General features: G+C 32.5%; 1 protein-coding gene across 1 annotated transcript; it reads right to left on the reverse strand.

Annotated features, from left to right (window-relative positions):
* Positions 1–2,875: 2,875 nt before the first annotated feature.
* Positions 2,876–5,390, reverse strand: LOC149201840 (WAT1-related protein At4g08300-like). The gene is made up of 7 exons (XM_089399836.1): positions 5,181–5,390; positions 4,997–5,056; positions 4,770–4,886; positions 4,164–4,395; positions 3,897–4,058; positions 3,623–3,774; positions 2,876–3,148 (listed from the first exon to the last, which is right to left on the reverse strand). Exons 1-7 carry the CDS (start codon positions 5,369–5,371, stop codon positions 3,028–3,030), a joined length of 1,035 nt encoding a protein of 344 aa, XP_089255962.1. The 5' UTR covers positions 5,372–5,390; the 3' UTR covers positions 2,876–3,027.
* Positions 5,391–23,920: the final 18,530 nt, after the last annotated feature.

Consider the following 23,920-nt stretch of genomic DNA (forward strand, 5'->3'; position numbering starts at 1 on the left):
GGAAGTTGCATATGCCTCTATTTTGAGTGAGATTGTTTGATTGTATTGCGTTTAACATTAATTTTTTTTCACTCAATTTCATCTATAATTAGATTACATAACATATCACATATTTTTTCATCTATGCTCTTCTTCCATATGTGTTGTTGAGTGACGACGTTTCCTTTGCAACATGTGATCCAAATGCTAATTTAGTAACTTTAATATTAAAAAAATGTTTCAATTTCTATAGATATATAATTTGGAAAATTAATATTTAAATTTAAGAAAACCATTGTAATTTTATAAATAATTAAAATATAAAATCAAATTAAAATAGTGTGAGAATTTTATTAATTTAAATTTAGAAAATATTAGTAAAAAAAATACGACAATTGTTAATGAGGAAAAGAACTTTATCTTATAACTTTTAAAATGTACCTACACTAAATCAAAATTAAATATATGACCACTAAAACATATTTCTTTAAAAAAATTTAAGTATAGTAAATTAAACTATAAAGTAAAGTAAACCAAATACTTTCTCATATTTCTTAAAATTTAATATAAAAAGTAAGCTTAATTAGAAGATAACCATCATCATTACCATGACAATATTGGTATCCATAATAGTAAACAAGATATTCTCACTTTCCTTTTTATACTATATAGGCTGAACCTGCTTTTTTATATTATATAAGCTGAACCTGCTTTTAAGTCTTCAATGAAGACCTAAAATTATCTCTTAGCTATCAAAATTTGCATTCTATCGGATAATAAACTTTAGATAAACAACCCAAGATAGGAAGACATATTAGATAAACAACCCAAGATATGGAGACATTTTGTATGAGCCATTATCTACCCCTTTAATAACCCCAACTAGCATTTCGTGCATACCCATCTTAAGTGTAGATCTTTTATGCGCCAAAAGTAATGAAATCCATATAATTAAAGATTTCCTATGTTTTTTTAATTTAACAAAATGTTTTTATTCGTAAAGATTTGTATTTTATATATATGCATGATAGATTTATCATTAAAATGGGAAGTCAATCACACATTGACATCTTTATTGTAATGAGTAACATATCATTTAAATATTTTTATGTTTTTCAACAGTTTAATTGATTATACATATCAAAAAAATGAATAGGGTTTTCTTTTCTTTTAAATGTCATTTGAATAGAGAATTAGAAATCATTAAAGAACGTTATAATGAAATAAAAAATACTAAAAATAAATGTTTGAAATATTTTATTTGTTATTAGTATATTTTCTAAATGTTATTAGTGAAAAAAATATTAAAATTAAGAAAATATTATAGATATGATTATGTGGCCATTTATAAAGTAAAACGAACATATCTATTATTTATAACCAACTGAATTTATTTAAATAATGAAAATTAATTAATTCAAATAATCACCCTAATCTTAATCAATATCCTCATTTTTGTTGGTGTTCGCTAATGTGTCCATGACTTGATGGACTAGTATGTGGTAAGGAAATTGCATTCCAATCCACTAGTATCTAAGTCATTACAATCACTTTTGGGGCATAGGCCACTCTAATCCTTAACATGATTTGATTATTTTAAATATTTTCTCATGAATACTCCAACTCTTAATATGATTACATTATTTTTGTTGTTTTCAGGTAATTACCCTAGGTTATGAACCTAGCTTCCCTTAAAAAAACCAGTAAACATCCAATTGTGCTAATATGGTTTGAATTTTTCAAAAAAAAAAATATTGGGCCGAGCATTAATGTGCCTGGCTAATAAGACATTTACAAAAAAAATAAACCTTCTCTAATAATAAAAGGCTCCACTTTTTTTACCATAATATCCAACCTCTTTAAAATTTTCCTAAGAAACTCATTTATTAACTTTAGTCCACTTATATATAGAAAAACATGAATGGATTTTTTATCCACTTATATGTCCAATGGTCATCGGACCATCAATATAATCTTTTTGATTGCAACTTATGTATCAAATTAATCGTCAAAATTAAAGCCTCAAAATGTCATATACATTCCAAATTAAATGTCCTTTACGATAATAAAATCTGTTATACTTTCGCCATTAAATCTAATCCCTATAAACTCAATCAATATCCCGTGACAAAAACTATGGTAAATTTTGGTTTACACCATTTACATTACATTGAAAATTGGCCTAATTCTCTGTCATTATTATAATCATGTACTCAATCAATATCCCGTGACAAAAAATATGATAAATTTTGCTTTACAACATTTACATTACATTGAAAATTGGCCTAATTCTTTCTTATTATTATAATCATGCTGTAGGAGAATCAAATAATCCTCGTGTCTATTTTATCCTCCAACACTCGGGACACTGATACAGTTGATACAGATGTCCTTTTTTCACCCTTGTTTGACAGGGATGTAAAATGGATATTTTGGGTTTCGCACATGTTTATAATCTACAACCCAATGCGGATATATAATTTGTGACAAAACTACATACAACCAATGAAATCAATATCTATTGTCCAGTAATCATCTTATTATTAAAATGTTTTGATGGTACCACTTAAACAATAAAAGTTGTATTTTTTATTAAATAGAGTAACATGGATTCATTTCACTTCATAGTACGCCTACTTAATCCATAAGTCTGGAATTATAACTGATATGATTTCTTCTTATGTAATGCTAAAGTTGCAACAGGCTCATTGAAAATACATTTTCAGAACCCAATGTTCTGAGAACCAGAAAATATCATATTTATCACAAAGTGGCAAGTTTATTCATCCCTACGATTAAAAGGTTGCACGGAAAATAGAGTTGCAGTACTTTTAAATAAATTATTATGAGTCAGCGAGAGTAGCCAAACGAGAAACGCAAAAAGTCACTGAATTATATTCACACATTTTATACATTTTCAGATGGGGCTCTCTTCCATTCTCCAATTCCTCGATCTTCCACTCTTACATTTTGTATGTTTTGGAATAGTGGTCTCTTTCTTTGGCGGAGTCATCATCTTCGACTGTCACGGTATTAAGTAGAATAATGCTATTCTGGAACTCTCGAACCTCGATTGTCAGATGTCTCGTCATTCTCAGTTTGCATATCACGTGCTTTACCCCAGAGTGCAGAATAAAGGCCCATAACGATCAAGAATGCTCCTATGACACTGCACAGTTTTTATTATCAAAATCAAAGAATCGTATTACATTTTGACACAATATTCTGTTCGAAATTATGGAAAGTTACATGATGAGGAGAGAACCAATGTTCGGTTTGAAGTTCTGGAAAGTTACAAGATAAGGAAAGGCATATCATAGGCTTGTTTAAATATGTTTTTTTTTAGTTTTTTGTTGGTGTCTAAAACGGGGTTTTTCTTTTTAAAATGGGTTTTTATTATTTAAAATGATTTTTTATTAAATATATAGATTTAGTGCCTTAAAAACTTATAACATATGAATTATAAACAGTTTAAGATTCAAACTTATAATTCAAAAAAATCCCTAAATTAAACAGAAAAATATACCGAATTTTTTTCAAAAAATAAAACAATTAAACAACAAAATGCAATATGCATATCCATTTAAGAGATACGAAATGACCGTAAGAGGAATGCAAGTGGCTTGTTAGGATACCGAGTTACCTGCCCACACGAAGATACACACGAACGATGAGAATCTCCAAAATTGCAGTGATAATCGTACCAAATGGATAGAAAAGTGCCACAAATACAGGCCCTCTTTTGCTTATACACCAAGCTATCAAAAACATTCCTAATCCAGAATTTATTACTCCCTGAAACATGCAATATATTTGTCATCTTTCTGCTGTACTTTATCCCAATTAATATCTTGTTACTATACTCCGTATACTATTCTATTCCAGAGACATTTTTGATTGAAAGTTTGGATGGTTACCGAGTATACAACGCTCAGAAGCTTAATATTCCATCCTATAGCCCATATATTGGGCTTATTATGCTCGTAGATTACAGCAATTAGAGCAGATTCAACTGCCCCAATAAGACTCGTCAGTGCTGTTAATGATAATTGAGCAGGATACCTCTTCAGAATAGGTGCCTGAATCAGATTTCACCCATTTATTTTCCAATAATTACAGATAGAATGATACTAGTGAAAGAAATAAGTGTAATTGGCCATATAAGTATTCATAATAAATAGTACCTGAAAAACAATACATGCAGACCAAAGAAAGACGCTTCCAAAGACCATGATGGAGCCCAGTATAAAATTAGACTTAGAATTATACCCCATCTGATGACTTTTTACATCCGGTGATAAAACCCTAAGAGCGGGGCCGTTGTATAACGTCATGACCATTGCACCAGTGACACAGATAACTGTGCCCAGAACCTTTGCTTGTCCTCCCGAAGTTCTGATATTAACTTTCTCAAGTCTAGCCAAAACAAATTTGAATAGGCAGAATGTGCATGTGAAAGGTTAGGATTGATTTTCCATGTTTTTTCGAAGAAAATAGTTAATTTCCATTTTTTAAATGATGGACGAAATTTTAGAAATACCCAAAATTCTATACACTAATACTAATATATAAAAAAGATAGAAATCTGAATATAAAAAAAAAAAACCACCAAAATTTTAACACATATAATGAAATATTTTACATGGCTTTTAAACTTTAAGATGAGTTCTGCTTTCGCCATAATTAATAGAATCCAAATAGATAAAAAACAACAAGATTGTCATTTCCAGATACCTAATCTCAAAAAAAATTCTAACATGACAAGGTAAAATTAATATCCCAGCTTCTACCTTAGAATTGTGGCGATTGCAAATGTGATGACCGGTAATAGATTAAATGCTGTTGAACTAAACGTAGAGGAAGTGTAGTACAATCCTGGAAGGACACAATTTTGAGTGATCGCAATTCTGTAACATGACATTAATAAAATTGCCTTTATACGAGAATATTGCGACCTCGATTTCACAATATGAGCTAGTAGATTATAACAAAAGTAGTATATGTAGACGATGCTTACCCACTTCCAAGCAAGAAAACTTGAAATACGACAGGCCATGTTAAAGGTCGGCGTTCTTTTCTGCAACGGTGGATAAAAAGATTAAACCATTTCTATATAGCCATTATCAATTAAGCAATTGCTTAATAAAATTGAAAAAACTGAAATCTAGATCGAAACATAAAGATAATAATAAGTGCACTACCTCTCTAAAATGAAAGCGAAAGGGGCGATAATTAATGATCCAATAGCCATTCTGTATGTCACCAAAACAAAGCGATTCATTCCAACCATTAAAGCGGCTCTCACGATGATATACGTCCCCGCTAAAGTTACCTGATATAAAATCTGTGAAATATGGGGTTTGAATTTCTCAATTCGCTGCAAAGAAACCATTATAATAATACCAATCGACGTAGCGGTGTCCCGGATGAATAACTTTCTTAACCGACTGGTATAGAAGGCCTTGTTATATGCACTGAAATTAAGGTTCCAGTACTCACTGGAAACGATTAGACTTTACCGGAATATAGTTCCAAGCAGTTAGTAGAATAAACTTTACAGCACGTACTTGATAGAATAATGCATGGCCCATGACCCTGTAACTTACTGAATGGCCCAATGCCATGATCCTGTTATCGATAGATGTGATGTTGCAGTTTTTCTGTGTCCACAGAAGAATACCCGCACACCCTTTTTGACTTTTGCAGGACACATATCGTATCGAGAATATCATGGGAAGGGAAATAATATATCACATAGGGTGGTTTAGATTGGAATTTTTAGTAGAAGTGTTTGAATTTTATTTTTATAGTCGAAATGGATTTAGTATTATAAAAAAATAGTTAATATTTCAAATTTGAAATTTTATAGTTATAATTTGAGTTTAGCGAGTTAGCTTACACAATAGTGCCATATACAATATCACATAGCTGAGGAGTTATATATACGTATATATACCGGATACTTACAATTTCTATGACAATACCGTGCTAAAGTACAGGCGCCCGGGCGCGTTATTGGTTACTCAGATGGGCTTGGTTACTCAGATGGGCTTGGATACTCAAGCTGGGCTACTTGGATCGGATACCGGTTATAGACAACAGCCTCAGTCACCATTCTTGGATAACGAAATTGCTTTCTTAGGGGGGCCGAGGCATAATAATCTGTCATCAGGGCACTGAAAGTGGATTTGATAATTACTGAACTTTCGATGCCGTTTCTTTGTATACGCTATTGTCATGGAGCCGCTTTGAACGTGGTAATCGAGATAATCCAAAACTAAGAGTGTATTCTGCTAAAACCTCCGCCAAGCTAAAATGGCCGAATTAGTAGGGAAAGATGTGAAAACCTCCCCTAAGTGAAAATGAAGTGAAAATTTTTTGTTAGATTTTAACAAATTTTTATTCGATTAATCTTAAAAACTGATATTTACATTATAGATCATACAAATCTAAAATATTCTTATCCAATTTAAACTAAAATTTCCCAAAATTTATACTAAATTTTAACAAATTCTTATCCAATTTTCCATTCTTTTCCCCCACAAATTCGGAACCTGATTAAACACCATAAAGATAGGTGACGTCACTCGAGGACAGTTATGATTTTACTTCTGACAGATAATGTCAAATCATGGAATACAATACAAGTTTTGCGCTGGCCCGTTTCTTAGTTGCGCAGCAAGTGATGTATCAGAACAGCTACTCTGGAGAACACGATACCTTAAAAAGCATCGCTAGGCACATTTTGCTTTCGCATAGCATTTGCTTTAATGTATATGTTTTCTTGTCCAAAAATATATACTTGGGAATTGATACATTGTGCATTGGTCAAATGATAGATTATATTAGTCAAACGTTATATGGTAAGTGCTATATAGTAATTAGTGAGTAAATTTTAATTTAAATATAGTTTAATTGAATTAAAAATTAATAAAGATAAAACAAAATTAAAACAAGTAATAAAATGATGTAGTGTGAATATTATAAAAAAAAATTAAGAAATATGATTTGTTAATATTATTTATATTAATATATATAAATATATAAATTTTAGTATATATGTTTTATTTTTATTTATATATATAATTTTTTTATAGTTAAATTTATTAAAATATGTTTTTAATATAATAATAAGTTATTTTAATTTGAAAACATGGAGAGGAAACTATAATTCAGGAAAATAGAAATAATAGACAAAAAAAAAAAAAGAGACTCCCTAGTATTCCTAAGATAAATCATTTCCATCACCATAAGTTTAGAGAAACCATAGAGATTGAAAGATCTCTTTCCAATTTCGTAGTTTATATTATTTATTTGTATTTTTATCTTCACTACTCATAAGTGATTAATTACTCAATTTTCTTCATTATTGATTATTTTATTTAGTTATTTATTTAATTAATTTTTTATTATTACTATTTATTTATTTATTATTAATTTTTTATTTTTGGCCCTTTATTGTTTTTATTTATTTTTAAGTTTTTAGAATTAACTGTTTTGATTATTTAAGTTTAACACAAATACTATTTTTATTTTATTATATTTATTATATTGATTTGATTAATTGTTTTGATTATTTTGGTTTGACTTAAATATTATTTTTATTTTTACTTTTAGATATTCATTTCATTAAAAAAATTTGTTTGATTAATTATTTATATTAATTAATTATTGAAGACCATATTCTAACAATTATTTCCTAATATTAAAATATTATTTATTAATAAATACTATTAATTTACAACTAAAAAATTTCAGTTTCTTTATACAATGATATTGGATGGTTGAAAATACCTAGACAAAACTTATGATGTGATTTTTACCGACATTATTTTTACTTTTCATAAAAATAAAAATGTTAAATAAAAAATAAATTAAACTTTAAACAACCAAAAAGTAACTAATAGAAATAGAAGTTATTAAACAACTCATAATAATACCTCAACGAATCACCTTACAAATAGATAAATCTAAATAATAATAATAATAAAAATAAAAACTATAAATAAACTGAAAATGTTTTCGTCAAAAACATAAAATTTTATATTTTCTATAATTTTCTTATGTATTTCAATAATATTATACAATTTTTATGCCTTAAATTTTTTATAAATCTTAAAATTATTAATAATTATGAATTTTTCATACTAATTTTATTTTTTACATTAAGATTATTGAGATGTATTTCTAATGTGTATTTTTAGTTCAATATGATACCGATGTTATCGCATATGATATTTAGGAAATGATTACATCATTATATATTTTATTGTAAAAGATTATAATAATTAAATCAATTAAAAAATAAGAACATTATATATTAGGTAGATATAGATGTATAATATAAATGATTATGATAATGATGATTAACATCCACTAAGACTTATATAGGATCTTAAAAATTAAAAATGATTTCTTAATGTTTAATTCTATCTTTAAAAAGAAGTGAGAGAAGCATTCTCTGATCTACATAGTTTTGCTGAATTAAAATGTCAATAAGGTTGGTAGTGTGAGACATATTTTGATAATTAGGTCAAATGTGAGTATAGGGTGGAAAATCTTAGAGAAAGTCCATTTCATGTTCAACCCTCTTAGGATCACACATGTGACAAACTCTTTCATCCTATAGCATTTCTGGAGCTGATCAATGCCTACTTTCACTATGAAGCTCACGAGAACTAGTTCTCCTCTTGTCAATTTTTATTTTCTCGTTAACACTAGTCAACACAAAATGCCAATTTTGTTTTCTGAGATTGTTGTTGATGGCATATTTTTAATATCTTTATTTCTTTTTTCCCTCCAACTCTTTATTGCCACACAATTTCTCCTTAAATTTGCAAGTAGTAATATTTTTTATGATCTATTCCTTTATTCCCAATGTTCCACCTATGTCTGAGCTTCATATGCCACCCTAACCTGAGCCAAAGGAGAGGATTTTAGCTAGAGATAAAACCAAATTTAGGAATATGCCTCTTGGCATCTATGTTGTATAAATTCTTCTTATACATAAATTACCTAGTCATAGTCATGCTTTTGGTGGGATAAATACTTGCTTCAATTGAAAGGATAGGGTATTCAATGTTTCTTTTAAGATTGATGTTGTAGGTTATAAACTACTTTTGGATCACTTCAATCTTCCTCCATAACTTTGTCCATAAATTGCAATACCACACACCACATCAACATAAAATAACAAGACATATGAGAGTCTCAAAAAGGACCTTTTTTATAGTCTCAAATCAAACTATATGCTAAGTTACAGTATTTTTCAAGTCCATATTAAGTTTTCAAACGTGTGTTTATCGTTTTACCAATGCTATAATTCCAATTGATCTTAGGCTAGATGTTTATTCCCATATATTTGTATGAGGGAACTTCTTCCAAGGATATGTCACCGGAAATGAAAGAATCATAGATGGTATTATTGGATTTAATTATCATGAACTTAGTTATTTTAGTATTAACAACTATACCCATTTTTTAGTAGAAATAATGGAGGATCTGAGTTGTTTTCCAATATCATAATGAATCCTTTCCAAAAGAACAACATATTAAACATAAGAGAGAAGAAATATGGCCATCCTAGTGAGCATGGAGCCAACACAACCTGCATCTTCCAAGCACTCTTGTAGCTTATCAATGTTTATGAAAAAAATTATAGGGGGATAAGGAACACCCTTGTTTGACTCTGATATTGAAATTAATTTTTTCCAACAAACCCAGAGTGGTCCTTAGCTTGGAAATAATATTCTCATATAGTGCTATGACAACAACCATCAAATTGAGAGGAATTATTATATTTTCTAGCCTATTTCATAGCTTTTCCTTAGGAATGGTTTCAATATCTTTTCTAATGTCAAGAAGACAACAAAATCGATTAAATTAATTATTTGAAAATTCCTCTAAAATTATCCTAAGCGTAAAAATATGGTCTGTGGTTGAACAAGATCTCTTAAACCTAGCTTGGCCTTATCTTTTTTACCACAACATTTAATCCAAAGGATAATATTCTTTTCCAAAATAACCATGTATATGTTGGCTAAAATGTGTCCAATCATAATGGTCATGTAACTAGAGGGAATTATTTTATCACCACTCTTAAATATAGGCATATTAAGGTTTAGTTTCCAAGGCTTAGGAAATCATTGCTTCACTACGAGATGACCACAGGTTCCCCCATTTTAGAAATTCTAGTTTGGTAGGCTTCAATATCCTTAGATTTCCAATTAGTAAGTTGCTTAACGGAAAACTCAATGTCTTCTAAAGAAATGATATCATCTAAATATTCAAAATGGTTTCCATGTTATTAAGCTAAATATTCTAGTTCTTAAATGGAATCAAATGATTTTATTTAATCTTACAAATCATAATTTTCCTCTATAACTTTCTAGTGTCATACTTAAAGAGGTTTCCTATCTCCTCTTTCTTTATGCTTATATAGTGTCTTTTGTTTGTTTCAATTATATCTTTCTATGTATTTATATTATTAAGTTTTAATGTTTTTCTTAGAAGCATCCTTAATTTTGTTTCTAGTAATTTTACAATCACTATCATATCAACTGTTTGTAGTTTTGTTATTGTATTTATATGATACCACAATGAAGAACTTCCTAATATTGTCAAATAGGATTATGGTAAGATTACAATAGAGGTTTTCAATATTATTTTGTTGACGGTGTTGGACCCGGCAACAAAGGGGATCACCCCAATGTGAAGTCCCAACTAAACCTCACATTGTTTGGTGTAGGAGTCTCATCTGGTATGAATGTTTGGTTTCCATATGCTTAGAGATATGCCTTGTCTCTAGCTGTCAACACATGAGTGTGTTACGCAGGTATCTTCAAACAACAAGGTATGTGTGCTTGGTGAGTGCGTAATGCAAATGTGCCAAGATTCTCTTAATACAAAGGGTGAGAGTAAAGTGAGCCTCTAAATGAGAGGTAGTAGTACCGCCCAGAAAGAGACACATGTGAAGGAGAAAGGTTTGTCTAGAACCTAGTGCAATAGTCCACAGTGGATGTGATAGTCGCTAAAATCGTTCTGAAGGGGACAACATGTACACCACCGAGTAGAGTAGTCCACACAGATGTGACGGTCGTTATAACCTGAAAACAAAGATGGTCCATCGAGTATCCCATGGAGTAGTCCATAAGGATGTGAGAGCGGTGATATCCAATACACAAAGGTGGTCCGTCTAGTATCCCGTGGAGTATTCCACAGGGATGAGATAGGGGTGATACAATACAAGACATCTTCAACAATGTCAGTACTAAAATAACCAAAGTATTTCAACTATCTTAGTACAGGTTAAGAAACCATGCATTAAAAATGTTTAAACAGTAGTCTTACAAACATCTACAAAACATGCATGAAAACGTGCTCCCCTTAATAGGCTTATGAATTAAGAAAAAATCCCAAGACACATCTGTACACCAGAAATCACTAGTCCCAAAAGTGGGACATTGGAGCCACTCCTTGCTCCTCAAAGAACGAAGTACAGATGCTCAAGGCTATGGCCGAGGAGCCAAGGTGAAAATTCCTTGTCGATACAATGGGAGGGTTATATATAACTAAGAGTGATGCTTGACCCTTGTCACTCTTAGACTACCCTCATGACCATCCAACTTCTAATGACCTTTTAAATGACATGACTAATCAATTTCTTATGGAATTCACTTTACATTAAATTGAGTTACAATGGATATGGCCCATAGTGGTGATGTGGCCAAGACAGCTCATGACACAACTTGACATTACACTGCTGACATGTACTCGCTGATTGTGGTGTCTGTGTCAAGTGGTTGCGCTGCTAAGTGATGGATGTACTCTTGGTGTTCTCCTTCTCCTCTTGCACATGGCATAGTGTTGCAGGGTATTTAATGGTCTTGGTATTGTATGATGGTTCAATGCATATGTTAATTTCGCTTGTTGCTTGATGTGCTTGGTATGTTTGTCTAGCTACAAGAAAGTCTTCTAGTATGTGTGCTCCTTCTTCATCTCGTTCGCCATCTCGCCATGATCTATCTGTGTACCTTTTCCTGCAATTCACTTGTGATGGGATGACATAAAATCAAAAACCTCTTGGTTTAGAGTGATGCATTTTTCTCATGTTCTGGGTGATAGGGAGGGAGAACAACTCATTGAGATAGCGCAGAGTGTAGCTCAAGCTAGAATGAGGAACTCTGGAAGGATAGTCTGCACTATCCGGAAAACCTATGCAATGACCATGGTGAGGCATAATTGCGTAGTCAAGGACACTAGTGGTAGCTTCAAGGTGAGACCTTGAGGGGAACGTTTGCGTAGTTCCTAGAGCAAAGGGAAGACATGGATGCAGGGGACCTTTTGGGTAGTTTTGTGCAATTTTCAAGAGCAAGGCATGATAGGGTTACAACCAACTTGCTGAGCATGATTGCGCAGTTTTGGAGAATAGTGCAAGACACGAAGTAAAAGGCCTAATAGACATGAATGCACAGTTTTGGAGTACAATTAAGGACAAGCAGTAGGGGAATTTCTAGACATGTCTATGTAGATTTGGAGATTAGTGCAAACCTAGGTAGTAGGAGGCTTGTTGGACATTTTTGTGCAATTTATAAAGGAAATGCAGAGCAAGGCAACAAAGGACTACCATGAAATGTGTGCGGAGTTTCGAAGATTAGTGAAGGCTCAAGTCTTGGTGGAGCACAGGGTTCCGATAGACCATAAGGAGGCTTGTTGACTTTGATTAAGAAATGCAGAGTTCAGTTTGGACATGGAGGCAGTGTCTACGCTATTTTGGGAGGCAGATAGGGTGTTCACCTCGAGGTAACAGAGCAAGGTCACTGAGGGCTGAGACTATGTAGTGCAGCTTAGTCAAGATCCAGTGCACGAGGGTTATCTGGTCGGACACATTTTTAGAAAAATGTCTAAGTGTTGAAATCAAGTGAACTTGTGTGGACTTGACATTGTGAAAATACACTTAGCATACTTCGATAATGAGAAAATGCAAACCACTAGTACAACAAGACAAAAGATGTCCTCATTGAGACTGTCTTAGAGTTGAAAGTGACAAGCCCGACACTTGCAATGGACCTTCAGACGACCGTGACGAAACTTGCTGGCTAGTGCTTACAACTTTGTGTGTGAGTACGATGGATGCTTATATAGCAAAGGCAACTGAAAAACACAAAGACAAACCTTCAAACTCACTAGAAAAAGATTGCAAGCATGAGAACGTAATCAATATGCCAAAAGATGACCTCTGGTCAAACAAGACAAAGGGTGAAAAGACTTTACAAGAGCTTATTGGGTGAGCTCAAGTGTTTGCAATAATCAAAGCAAAAACCAAGGAAGGCTCTCAAATTTGGATCTAAGAGAAATTTTTAGAGGGAGAGGTAGCGACTACAACATATTCTTATAAATTAATAGCTTTAAATCCCATTTAAATCCTTTAAGAAGAGATCCATTTTATTCTTGTAAAAGAGCATGTGCTTTGATTGTCAAAAATGTCATGCATGTGCTTATTTTTCTCATAGAAATTTAGAGTTAAGGTTAAAGGTCTATGACTTGATTTAGTCTCATGGTCATTTAAGAAGTTGAAGTTTTCATTTTGTTTAGAAATACATATACCAAATATCACATAATCGAAAACATTATTTCCAAACACATGAATACAAGTGACTCAGTTCAAGTTTGGCCATTAATTATGCCATTGCAAACTATAACACTTTGAGAATTAAAAAGTTTGACTAATTGAGTACCAAATAGATTATTGATTAGATCTTCAAATTTTGTTTCCAATATACTAGCTAAATAAAGGTCTGCATCTAGCCAAAGAGGATTTGGGTTTGGATAATAACTTATGAGGGTTGATTTACTAGATTTAGTTCTAACGTTAAAGTATCCTAATAAGAGGATATTACTACCATTAATTATATTATGAATATCTTTTTCTAAGGCATTATAAGGAAACTTTTTGTATAGAATTTTTTTCTTATTAAAGGTGTAATTGATAGGTACGAAATAATAAATTTTGATATAAATTTTCTGAGCATTAATTTCAAAGACATCAATCCAAATGTACCAATTGATAGGGTCTATCTTATGAATCCATGTGTGAGGAGAGACACTCGCTTTTAGATAACATGACATTATGTCAATTCCTATGTGAGAGGGTTTCTTCTTAAAAGATGGCCACAAAATTAGTCCCTCTATATGAATGACCTTAGACTCATCATGATCCCATGTTTTGACTAAAAGAATAATATCAATTTCACTCAGGATCCAAATTAACATAGGACCTCTATGCCATGGAAAGCCATGATGGTTATGAAAGAGGATCCCAAATGTTCTAAATTTCTATTTGTTACTCTCCTGTTGGTCTCTATCCCTAATAATAACATTCCTACTTCTAATAAGTGTCATTTTTCCTTCCTTTATGACCTCATTTACCATTTTAATCTCATTCCTTTATTTAACTTGGTCTACTAGGATGAGGTCCTCATTTATAAATATTATTTTCTCTTTTACACTGAGTATGCCAAAGCTATGGTCACTGTAGCTTACACTAACACAAATTAGTTTATTTTAATACTCAAGTATCTTCCCAACCTTACTTTTTCTGTGTGCTAGCTTGTTTCAATTTGTAATTTATTTTTTAATTCTTATTTTACTATTTTGAATGTGTCCTAATTATTCTACTATTTTATAATAGATATTATAATATTCATGGATCTTTTATTATGCTCATAATATAGCTTTTTTGTTTTGTTACTTTCTTTTTAGATGATTATGATGTCTATTTTATTATTTGTACTACCCATGGCCTTATGTCCTTATTGTTATTTGGTTTTTCATTTCACTTTAATATTATCTATCAAGATGATTTTTTCTTAAACCATTGATTATTTATCCTTTTTCATTTCTTTTGTCTTTTCATTCATTATTTTTTACTCTATTCCAAACCCTAATATGTTGTTTTCTTAGATAGTTTGAACTTTTTTTTCAAGAATTATAAATAGTTCTAATTTGGGTTTTGTCTCTTGTCCTTTTTAATACTAATTTTAGTTTTATATATATATATATATATAAAATCTAAACTAGATTTGTTTGACTTCCCCTTACTAGATTAAAGTTATGACATATGTTGTGAAATAATCATATTTAAAAAAAAAACAAACAAACAAAAATAGCTTATGAATAGAGAACCATTAAGAAGAAAAATATTTACCTAATATTATAAAGATATTCTTCAAAGATGCTGTTGAACCAAAGTTACAAACATTAATCTTTCAATCTATAAAACAACTAAGATTATATCAACTATGTAAAGGAATCAACCACACAAAACTCATATGATATATTTCATTACGCCACAAAGCTCATGTATCCACCACAAAGCTTCCTATCATATATTTTGGTCCTTCATGTATAATAACATATTCATGTATAATCCATAAATAAACAAGAGAAGCTGCATGGCCGCAAGTCCCTGCCATGAGTGGGCTTCAGGAAAAGAAACACCACCAGAAAGGTAAAGTAACTAAAGCAACAACAGCCCTGAAAGGCATTGTCGAAAAGAAACACTAGAAGAAAGGTAAAGTAAGAAAAGCAACAACAGCCCTAAAAGCCACTGTTCATTGAGCTTCAATTTTCAGATGATTATCAGCTTTCATATGACTATCAGCGATGGCAAGAAGATGATCAGAATTGTTACTGTAGCAAACAACTGAATCAACTAAATCAAAATATGCGGAAGAACCAGAAAGTTAATCTATTACACTATTGCAGTCTTGCATTAATCCAAGATCTAAGCTTCAGTACTTGACAACCTCTGCTTCAGTTCTGGGTGTCAAGAATAATGCTAAAGTGAGTAGTTCCGAAATTACGTATATAAATGAAAATATGGTTCGGCCTAGGGTAAAACTAGATTGTGGTATGGGGTCGATGTGAGCCATTCTGTTTCTTTCATCTTTATGGAATTACCAAGGGATGCAACTGGCCTGCGCCCCAATGTAAGGGCAACATTATTGCCTACGGCTCGGTCCATTGCAATTTGACCTCCAGGTTACATATTGTGGCGTCTGCCATCTAGCCTATGGCCTCCTGCAAACAAGCTATGAGCCTGATACTCGTTCATTGATTTTTTTCTCAGCATTTGTGCTTCTGCCAGCAATGCTGGAGACAAAGCAGCAAGAACTGCTTCAGAGGAAGTCAGAAGAACCTGAATAAAATATCAATATTAATACATGAAAACAGCAGTAAAATTTCAACATACAAAGCAAAATGTAATAGACACCAAAGTGGCACAAGGGATCCACCTATGTACAACAATTTAACTGCTAGAGTCTATAGAGCTGACATACTCTACCTTGCCTTGATTAATAAGAGTGTTTGCAACTTTTACTAGCTTTCGTGCCGACATACTCTACCCTGGCTGGATTAATAAGAGTGTTTGCAACTTTTACTAGCTTTCGAATGTCAGCAGAAGAATGTTTTTGCAGTACATTCACTTGTCTACGAATATCAGTCTCCTGGAAACTCAAAGAAGAAGTCAATAACTAAAATAGAAATAAGCTAAAGCTAAGAAGAAGAAGCGTAATATTTTAACAAGAAGCCAATAAGCTCTGCTATTCTACCTTCAAAGCCTCCACAAAAATATGCATGTCAAACAAACTCTGCAGTGATAGCCACCACAAAAATAAAATATCAAGTACAGACAGTAGCAGCATATGATTAAAAAAATGCACAAAATACTCCCTATATCACTGTGTGGCAGCATACTAATACATAAATAACGATGGAGATAAGGATCAGTATTTAATACCCTGCAAACATCTTTAACTGTTGAAAATAGGCCATTTGCACCCATAAAGCCTCTGAGATGGAGCATCATTTGTGTCTGTTGATAAGCCTTTTGCTTCTGGTCTCACCATCTCTAACAATAGATGAACTAATATTTCCCTTGTAGCACTATGTGGGCACAGGTTTAATAGAAGTCTTTGCAGCAGCCCTATAGATGGCAGATAATTTTTCTACATCAGGTAAACAATAACAATATCAGGTAAACTGGAAGTAACGTCATTAGCATGCCTAATGACTGAAGGATTTAAATTTTCAAATCCAGGATTAAAAAAATGCAGGTGGCACACCACTGAGGTCCATAACTTTGGAAATCATAAAGCATAACAGATGTTTAGCATTGGTGATTAGTACTACATGTTATTACTATAATTCCAGGTTATGAGTTACTCGATTGTCCAAAGAAACTCCAGCTTCAGTACACTAAGAAACGATATAGAATGCTCAGAGGGGAGGGGTAAAAATATGGAAAAATGGTCAATATACAAATGCTGATCTATTTGCTGCAGACACAGGGGCCATTCCAATGATCCGACTAAAGGGGCCTGTAGGATAACCATTGATTACATACTCTTCATCATCCTCTTGTATAGAATACACCTAAACCTGCAGTATGCCATTATTTCAACACAGCCTACAACAGAAATTAATTAATGATTGCACAATCTACGTCTGGCATTAAATTTAGACGCATCCAGGTAATGTCTCCAAGGGTGAACCAGAGTCTGCTGGAAGAATCAATTTTCAGTTGATTAAAGGCCAGAACAAGACTTCAGTTATTCTTTGTAAACAAATGCACCAAGAAGAATATTGACCTAAAAACTAAATAATGAGGATGACTTGATCGTCATGAATTTGAAGAATTGTAGTGTGCAGCAACCCTGCATTCAATTCTTTATTTTATAGCTGAGACTTCAGTTCAGTAGCACGATTTAGAACAATTCCTAGTTGATCTCACGTTTCTGCAAATTAGCACGATCTCACAAGGTACTTTAGGGACATAGAAGAAGTTAAACACATAAATCAACTCTGGCCAAAAGAATGTTACCTGCTTTGTTTACTCTACAGAGAATGTCAGATGTTTGTTAGATTCATTAATTTTGAAGCATCAAGTGCAATTATTTGGAAATATTCCTGTTTATGAACTGAAAAATGATCTGTGATGGCTTTATCTATAAGGTCATCTTCTATATGAATAGGGGAGCCTACTATGCACACCAGCCAGATAGAATGCAATAGAGTATATGGCTGCTGCGATTCCTCCAAATGGTGCTTTCTCAGATGCCTTCGTCTCTAGTGACTGTGCCCCTGCCTCTAATGCCTTTGCTTTAGCTGATGGGTAAACAACTGGTGCTTCGGTTTCGAATATTTTTTTCATGAACAGTAGAGAAACCTTGCCCCGTTAGAACATATTTATATCTCCAAATTCAGAAGTTGTATAATTTGAGGAATATTCACATGCCACTTTGTCTCATTGATTCACAACATTGTTGGACAGATCACTGAAAGGAGAATTTACTGTGATCTTGACACTGTGTATTCTTCATTACCTTCATAGGGTTCATTGAAACATGAGATTCAAACCCTAGTACAACATAAAAATCAATTGTTCAGGTTTCAGTTATTGTTTAGTTCTGGCTGAAGCCCACTCAAGTATTCTGCATTCATAATAGCATTTGAAACAAGAATAACTGTCGAATGAGATGGAGCATTCACCTGAAATTGAATTAAAAAACACAAGCTATTAAATGACACTAACTATTTTAATCCCAAATTGAAAAAAACATTAGCAGGTGAATGTTCCAGCAAATATGTTTGCTGTAAGTTGAATTGCTGGATACGAAGAAAAGAAGGAAACCAATATATTCGAATAAATATATTTACTGTATGATTGTAATTTGTATACCCTAATTGTATTATTAGACTACTCAGTACATTATAACTACAATAGCTATGAATTTATTTGAAGGATCCATGGATGTTGTTCTTTTTTAGTACGTGCTGTCACAAGAAACATGGTATATGGTTAACAATCTCAACAAAGGATCTCACTCTACTACTTCCAAGCATACACTAGGAAGATTCCCGTAGTACAGGCAACAAATGCATTTAGCCAGGAGGGTTTTCAACGGAAATGTTGAACCCTATTGTTGGTAGCATAAGTAAGAAAACATTTTTTTTTATAGAAATTGTGGTCCCAAAACTCCAACGAGATGAAGAAATTCCATCGACCTTGAGAAGAATTCAGGTTGACCCATAAGTAATTAGAGAAAGAAACCTTGGTCACATCGTACTCAAATATTAGACCAGTGAGAGATGGATACGTGCATCCAAGAGTATACAGGAATAGAAAAAGAAAACGCAGTAAGAATCAAATCCTTGAATGAAGATAAAGACTAGAAAATGAGAAACCATTAAGAGGCTAAAATAGGGACGCCAGCCATGTTACCTATGAGAAAATGCAGGAATCAGAGATAGAGCTTGGCGCCATCTTCGCATATGCCCAGAACAAGATGAGAAATGAGTTAGTATGAAAACCATGTACATAAAATTATGCAGTTATACAAAAACCACCAAACCAAAAGATACAGTTGGTACCTGTATATTCGGCATAAAGAAATCAAAACCCATTTGTAAACATTGGAGATGAGGCCACCCCACACTACCAGAAACTTGTTTAAAATTAATCCAGCATAAGGAGGAAGGATAGAATAACTTGATTTGACTATACACAACTTGTGCACAAATAAGAGCATGAAAGAAGTTTTTATATCTAACCTATGACTGAGCATTTAAAAGGACAAAGCATAGCAAAATTAAAGGACAAGTTCAAAATACCATCAAAAGATGTAGAAAACATGAATTGGGCCAAAGTTCAAGCCTTCTCAAAGGGCATCTTAGCTACTTGTTCTGCATCCTTATTTTTGGTGAAAACCGCGGAAGTTAGTGAAAACAATAAGCCTCTCAACAAACTGAACATAGATATTCCTACAGATTCAATGTTGCATTATTCAATTCGCCTATTTTCCCGAAAATGAAATTGTGTAAATTCTGGAGGGGAAACTGTAGCTGTGAACAACTTGTGTAGAATTTGGAGAACAAGAACAATCGCTGAGAGTCTACCAAGTCATTAAAGTGACTTTTAAACACAAGGCTTCCAATACTGTTTAAGCACCAAGTCATTAAAGTGACTTTTAAACACAACGATGGTCGAATAATGAATTTTAAACAACGTTGGAATAAAAAATAAATTAGAAATGACCATGATAGACCATGTGGCCCTTTACAATTCACATGAGGGGCACCTGTCCTCACCGCTCCGACACCGTTCAGTCTCCATAACCTAGCGTGTAAGCCTCAAGGACGCCATAACGTAGCGTGTAAGCCTTAAGGATGCCAGTTAACGTTGCGTTATGTTAATTTTCTTGGCATGTAGTGTGTGTCAAATTGAAATGACTTCTTAATTGGCGGATCCATGAGAGAGAACTGTCTAGTTTCATTTTGCATTAAAAAAATGCCCCAAAACCATGAAAATTGTTTGTCCCAGCGGGTCGCAGCTTGCTATGCTTCTGTTATCATCGCAGCTAGGACCAGGTGACAGAAAATCAATCTTCCAGTATATCAAGCAAAGGTGACAGGAGCTCGATCATCTGGTGCAGGAGTAGAGTCAGTTGATATGGGAGTTATTGGAGGAGATTAAGAACTAGAGATGCATCCCCAAGGTTACAAGAATGCCTGTAGCAAGGCAGTGTTAACCCAGAAAAACTATTTGTAAATAGCAACAGGAAAAGTATGTTTTTTATGGTCATTTTAAGCAATTCGATCTTGGCAGTGTTTTTCTTCTAGTTTCTCCACAGTTTTTGTAATTTACAAACTCAAAGCACCATTTCTTGTTTTGATACATAGAGAACTTGCATTTTTAAATTTCTTGTTTTGATACATACAGAACTTGCATTTAAGTTTGTTGGTGTTGTAAACAATAGGACATGAGAAAATTATGCAACTCGCAATTTAGACTTAGCAGCTATTGATCCCATCTTCTTTTCTGCTTTAGCTTCTATTGATCCCATTTTCTTTTCCGCTTTAGCTTCTGGCCATCCTTCAGATTCATGAAAGGAGAGGTAGCACAACTCATGATGCTGGTCCTGCTTAGTGCAAAAGAGGCATTTTTACGAATTCATTTGCAAGCAAGACTGTATTGCGAGGCATTTCTATGAATTCATTTGCAAGCGACGCTGTATTTCCTGCTCCATGAATTCATTTGCAAGCGACACTGTATTGCCTGCTCCGATCCTAGTAGCCACTTCCACTGTTGTTGCTACATCCATTAGTGCACCTTCTTGAAACTCTCTTCCCCTAGGGAATTTCTGGATGCGCCTTCTTGAAACGCCCTTCGCCCTATGGAATTTCTGGATTCTAGTTAAATTAACCTATGATTATCAAATTAGAATGGATTCTCAGAGGCAGTTACATGAACTAAATTTCAGTAATGTCATAAAAAAACCAAATATTAGTAATATCATAAAAGAGTATTGAATAATAACCATATATTCAGTTATTTCCTAAAACATTGCGAAATTAGCACTTGAAATTCTGTTGATTGTGAAATTAGCACCTGAAATCGGTCTTCCCATTGCATATTTCCAGATTAGAAAGTACTAACTTAAATTTCAGTTATGCTCACATAGCTTGTAGAGCAAGAAGGCGAGACCAAAGACGCGAGAGCGATTACGAGGAGATGATAGTCCTTTGCTACTAATAACTGGTAATGGTATACTTAGCTACTCGGAGACTGGTAATTCACAGAGGTTGTACATCTAGTAATGAATGGTAATGGTGTAATCTAGCCAGAGAAGGACGTTGATACATTCTCCCAAATGGTAACGGTGTAATCTAGCTGGAGAAAGACGTTGATACATTCTCCCAAGTAGAATGTTGCAGGGTGGTTGCTTCCAGATAGAATGTTGCTTAAAGCCTGGGCAAGTTCTAGCTTCCCATGACCAGAGTTCCTGATTCAATTGATTCAATTGCTTGAAGCCTGATTCAATTTCCTGAAGCTTGGGCACCTGAAGAAGCCGCCCGAAGCCTATCCACCTGAACACTTGAGCAGGAACAGGAAAGGTGAACATGAATAGGAAAACGGAAGGTGGAAGTTAGGTTAAACAGGAACTACAGGTGGCAATGGAACCATAGGTGGCAATGCATCGTGTGCAGGTGGAAATTATAAGACAGAGTAATGCATGGTGTGCAGGTGGCAGAGCTAAGTTATATGGCATAGCCAATTACTCAAACAAGTATAACATATAACATAGAATTTAACACTTAGACTAATGTTAGTATTAGTTTAGGCTGTGAACTTATACCATTAATAAAACACTTTTAAAAAGCAAATAATATATGGTTCGTCTCTGTTGGCCTCGAGAAGAGGCCAAGTAACATGGTGAAACCATATGCGATTAAAAACTTTGATTATAAGTGATGAGGAAAGCTAACAAGTAGGTCAACAAGCAGCTCAATTAATGTTTAACATCGTGATATCGATTGCTATAGTCCCTGGCCATTGCCAGATGGCAGGGACTAATAAGGAAAAACAAAAAAAACAAAAACAAAACAACTTCTATGTGACATATTTCAATCCACTACCAATATCGTATGAAAAATCCGTCGCACAACTATAGAAATCCACCCTATGATATTATGAACCTCCAATATAAAGTATAATAAATAAAATTATATTTTTATATATATTTAAATTATAAATGGTTTGTTTTAATTAATAAGCTAAAAATTTCAAATAATTTGAATTTATCTTAATAAATCACGAAATTTACACTTTTAGAAACTTTATCAATATAATATTTAATATTATAAATATGTAATCAAAATAAATTTACATTTAGAAACTATAATTTAATAATCTAAAGTATTTTATAATAAATATTGATTAACTATATTTTAGAATATTTAAAATCACTTTGACATATGATTATAAATAATACATATATAATAAATTCTATTATCATATTTATATTAATATTAATATTATGTAAATATTAAATAAAAAATTTATACATATTTATCATTTGAAAGTTAAAAATAAAAATATAAGTTACATCATTTACCATAATTTTAAATCTTTTGCCATGCATCTTGCATAACCGTAAACGCATATGATTCATTATTTATGACAATTCCATTTTCTTTAAAATAGTTTCTTTAGTATAAGGGAGGATATATTGTGTTCAATGTTTTGTTCGAAAATTATTAGCTTGTTTTCATTTAAAAAAAAAAAGTTTTTTCATAGTGTAATATTAAAAATTACATTTTATTACTTTTAATAATATTTTAATATATTTATTTCAAATTTGATTGGTTCACTCTTTATTTTATAATAATAATTAAATGTGTAACACAAAATATTTCAAAATATTTCGTTAATTGTACCATTAAATCTTTGGTTGCACATGTTCAAATTAATTCAATGTTTGAATTCCATTAACAATCTCATATTGGAGACATCATCACTTTTTTTACTATAACATAGCTCAATTTTTTTTTTTTTTCTTAACGGTGTATTACTTATTTACAACATCTGATTTCATTAAAATAAAGTCAAACCTTTTATTGATTGCGTTAATGTTTACCACCATATGAGACTTGGAATTAACTCAATAATTGATGTTTTTAATAAGGTTTATTTATACATATTAATTTTTGTAGCCATGGTGGTATTTTACCTTGAAAGGAATAAGTTAAGTTGTGATATTCTGCATGGTTTATATTTATTTTGGTGTTATGTATGTATAGACTTGGACTTTGAGCTATCTCGAAGCTGATCCAACTATGAACGATCTCGCAATCAATTTCCTATATTTACATGATAGTTCTATGACTATATTGATTAGGTTGAGATGGAAAGTAAGAGTTGGAGAGGGTTGGTTCGAGGGTAATTTCCCTCATCGACACCATATGTCGCTCATTTTCTTGGTTCTCCTTACCCAAATCGGCTCTGCAACTCTCTCGAGGATTTGGATTGACTTCGAATTTTATTTCCTTTGATTCGGTTCACTTGGGAAATAAGTAATTATGGTGTCCTCACTTTCAC

The sequence above is a fragment of the Pinus tabuliformis genome, chromosome 2_1 (genome assembly GCF_031772625.1).
Source record: "Pinus tabuliformis cultivar Carrire ecotype Pingquan chromosome 2_1, CPIR1, whole genome shotgun sequence".
In the NCBI taxonomy this organism is placed as follows: Eukaryota; Viridiplantae; Streptophyta; class Pinopsida; order Pinales; family Pinaceae; genus Pinus; species Pinus tabuliformis.

Excerpts from the sequence above, each read along its gene's own strand:
- LOC149201840 (XM_089399836.1), bottom strand. The coding sequence starts at position 5,371 with ATGGTTTCTTTGCAGCGAATTGAGAAATTCAAACCCCATATTTCACAG. Across the intron at positions 5,057-5,180 it reads TTCGCTTTCATTTTAGAGAG|AAAAGAACGCCGACCTTTAA; the intron begins GTAGTGCACTTA and ends CCACCGTTGCAG. Across the intron at positions 3,775-3,896 it reads TTCTGAGCGTTGTATACTCG|GGAGTAATAAATTCTGGATT; the intron begins GTAACCATCCAA and ends TGCATGTTTCAG.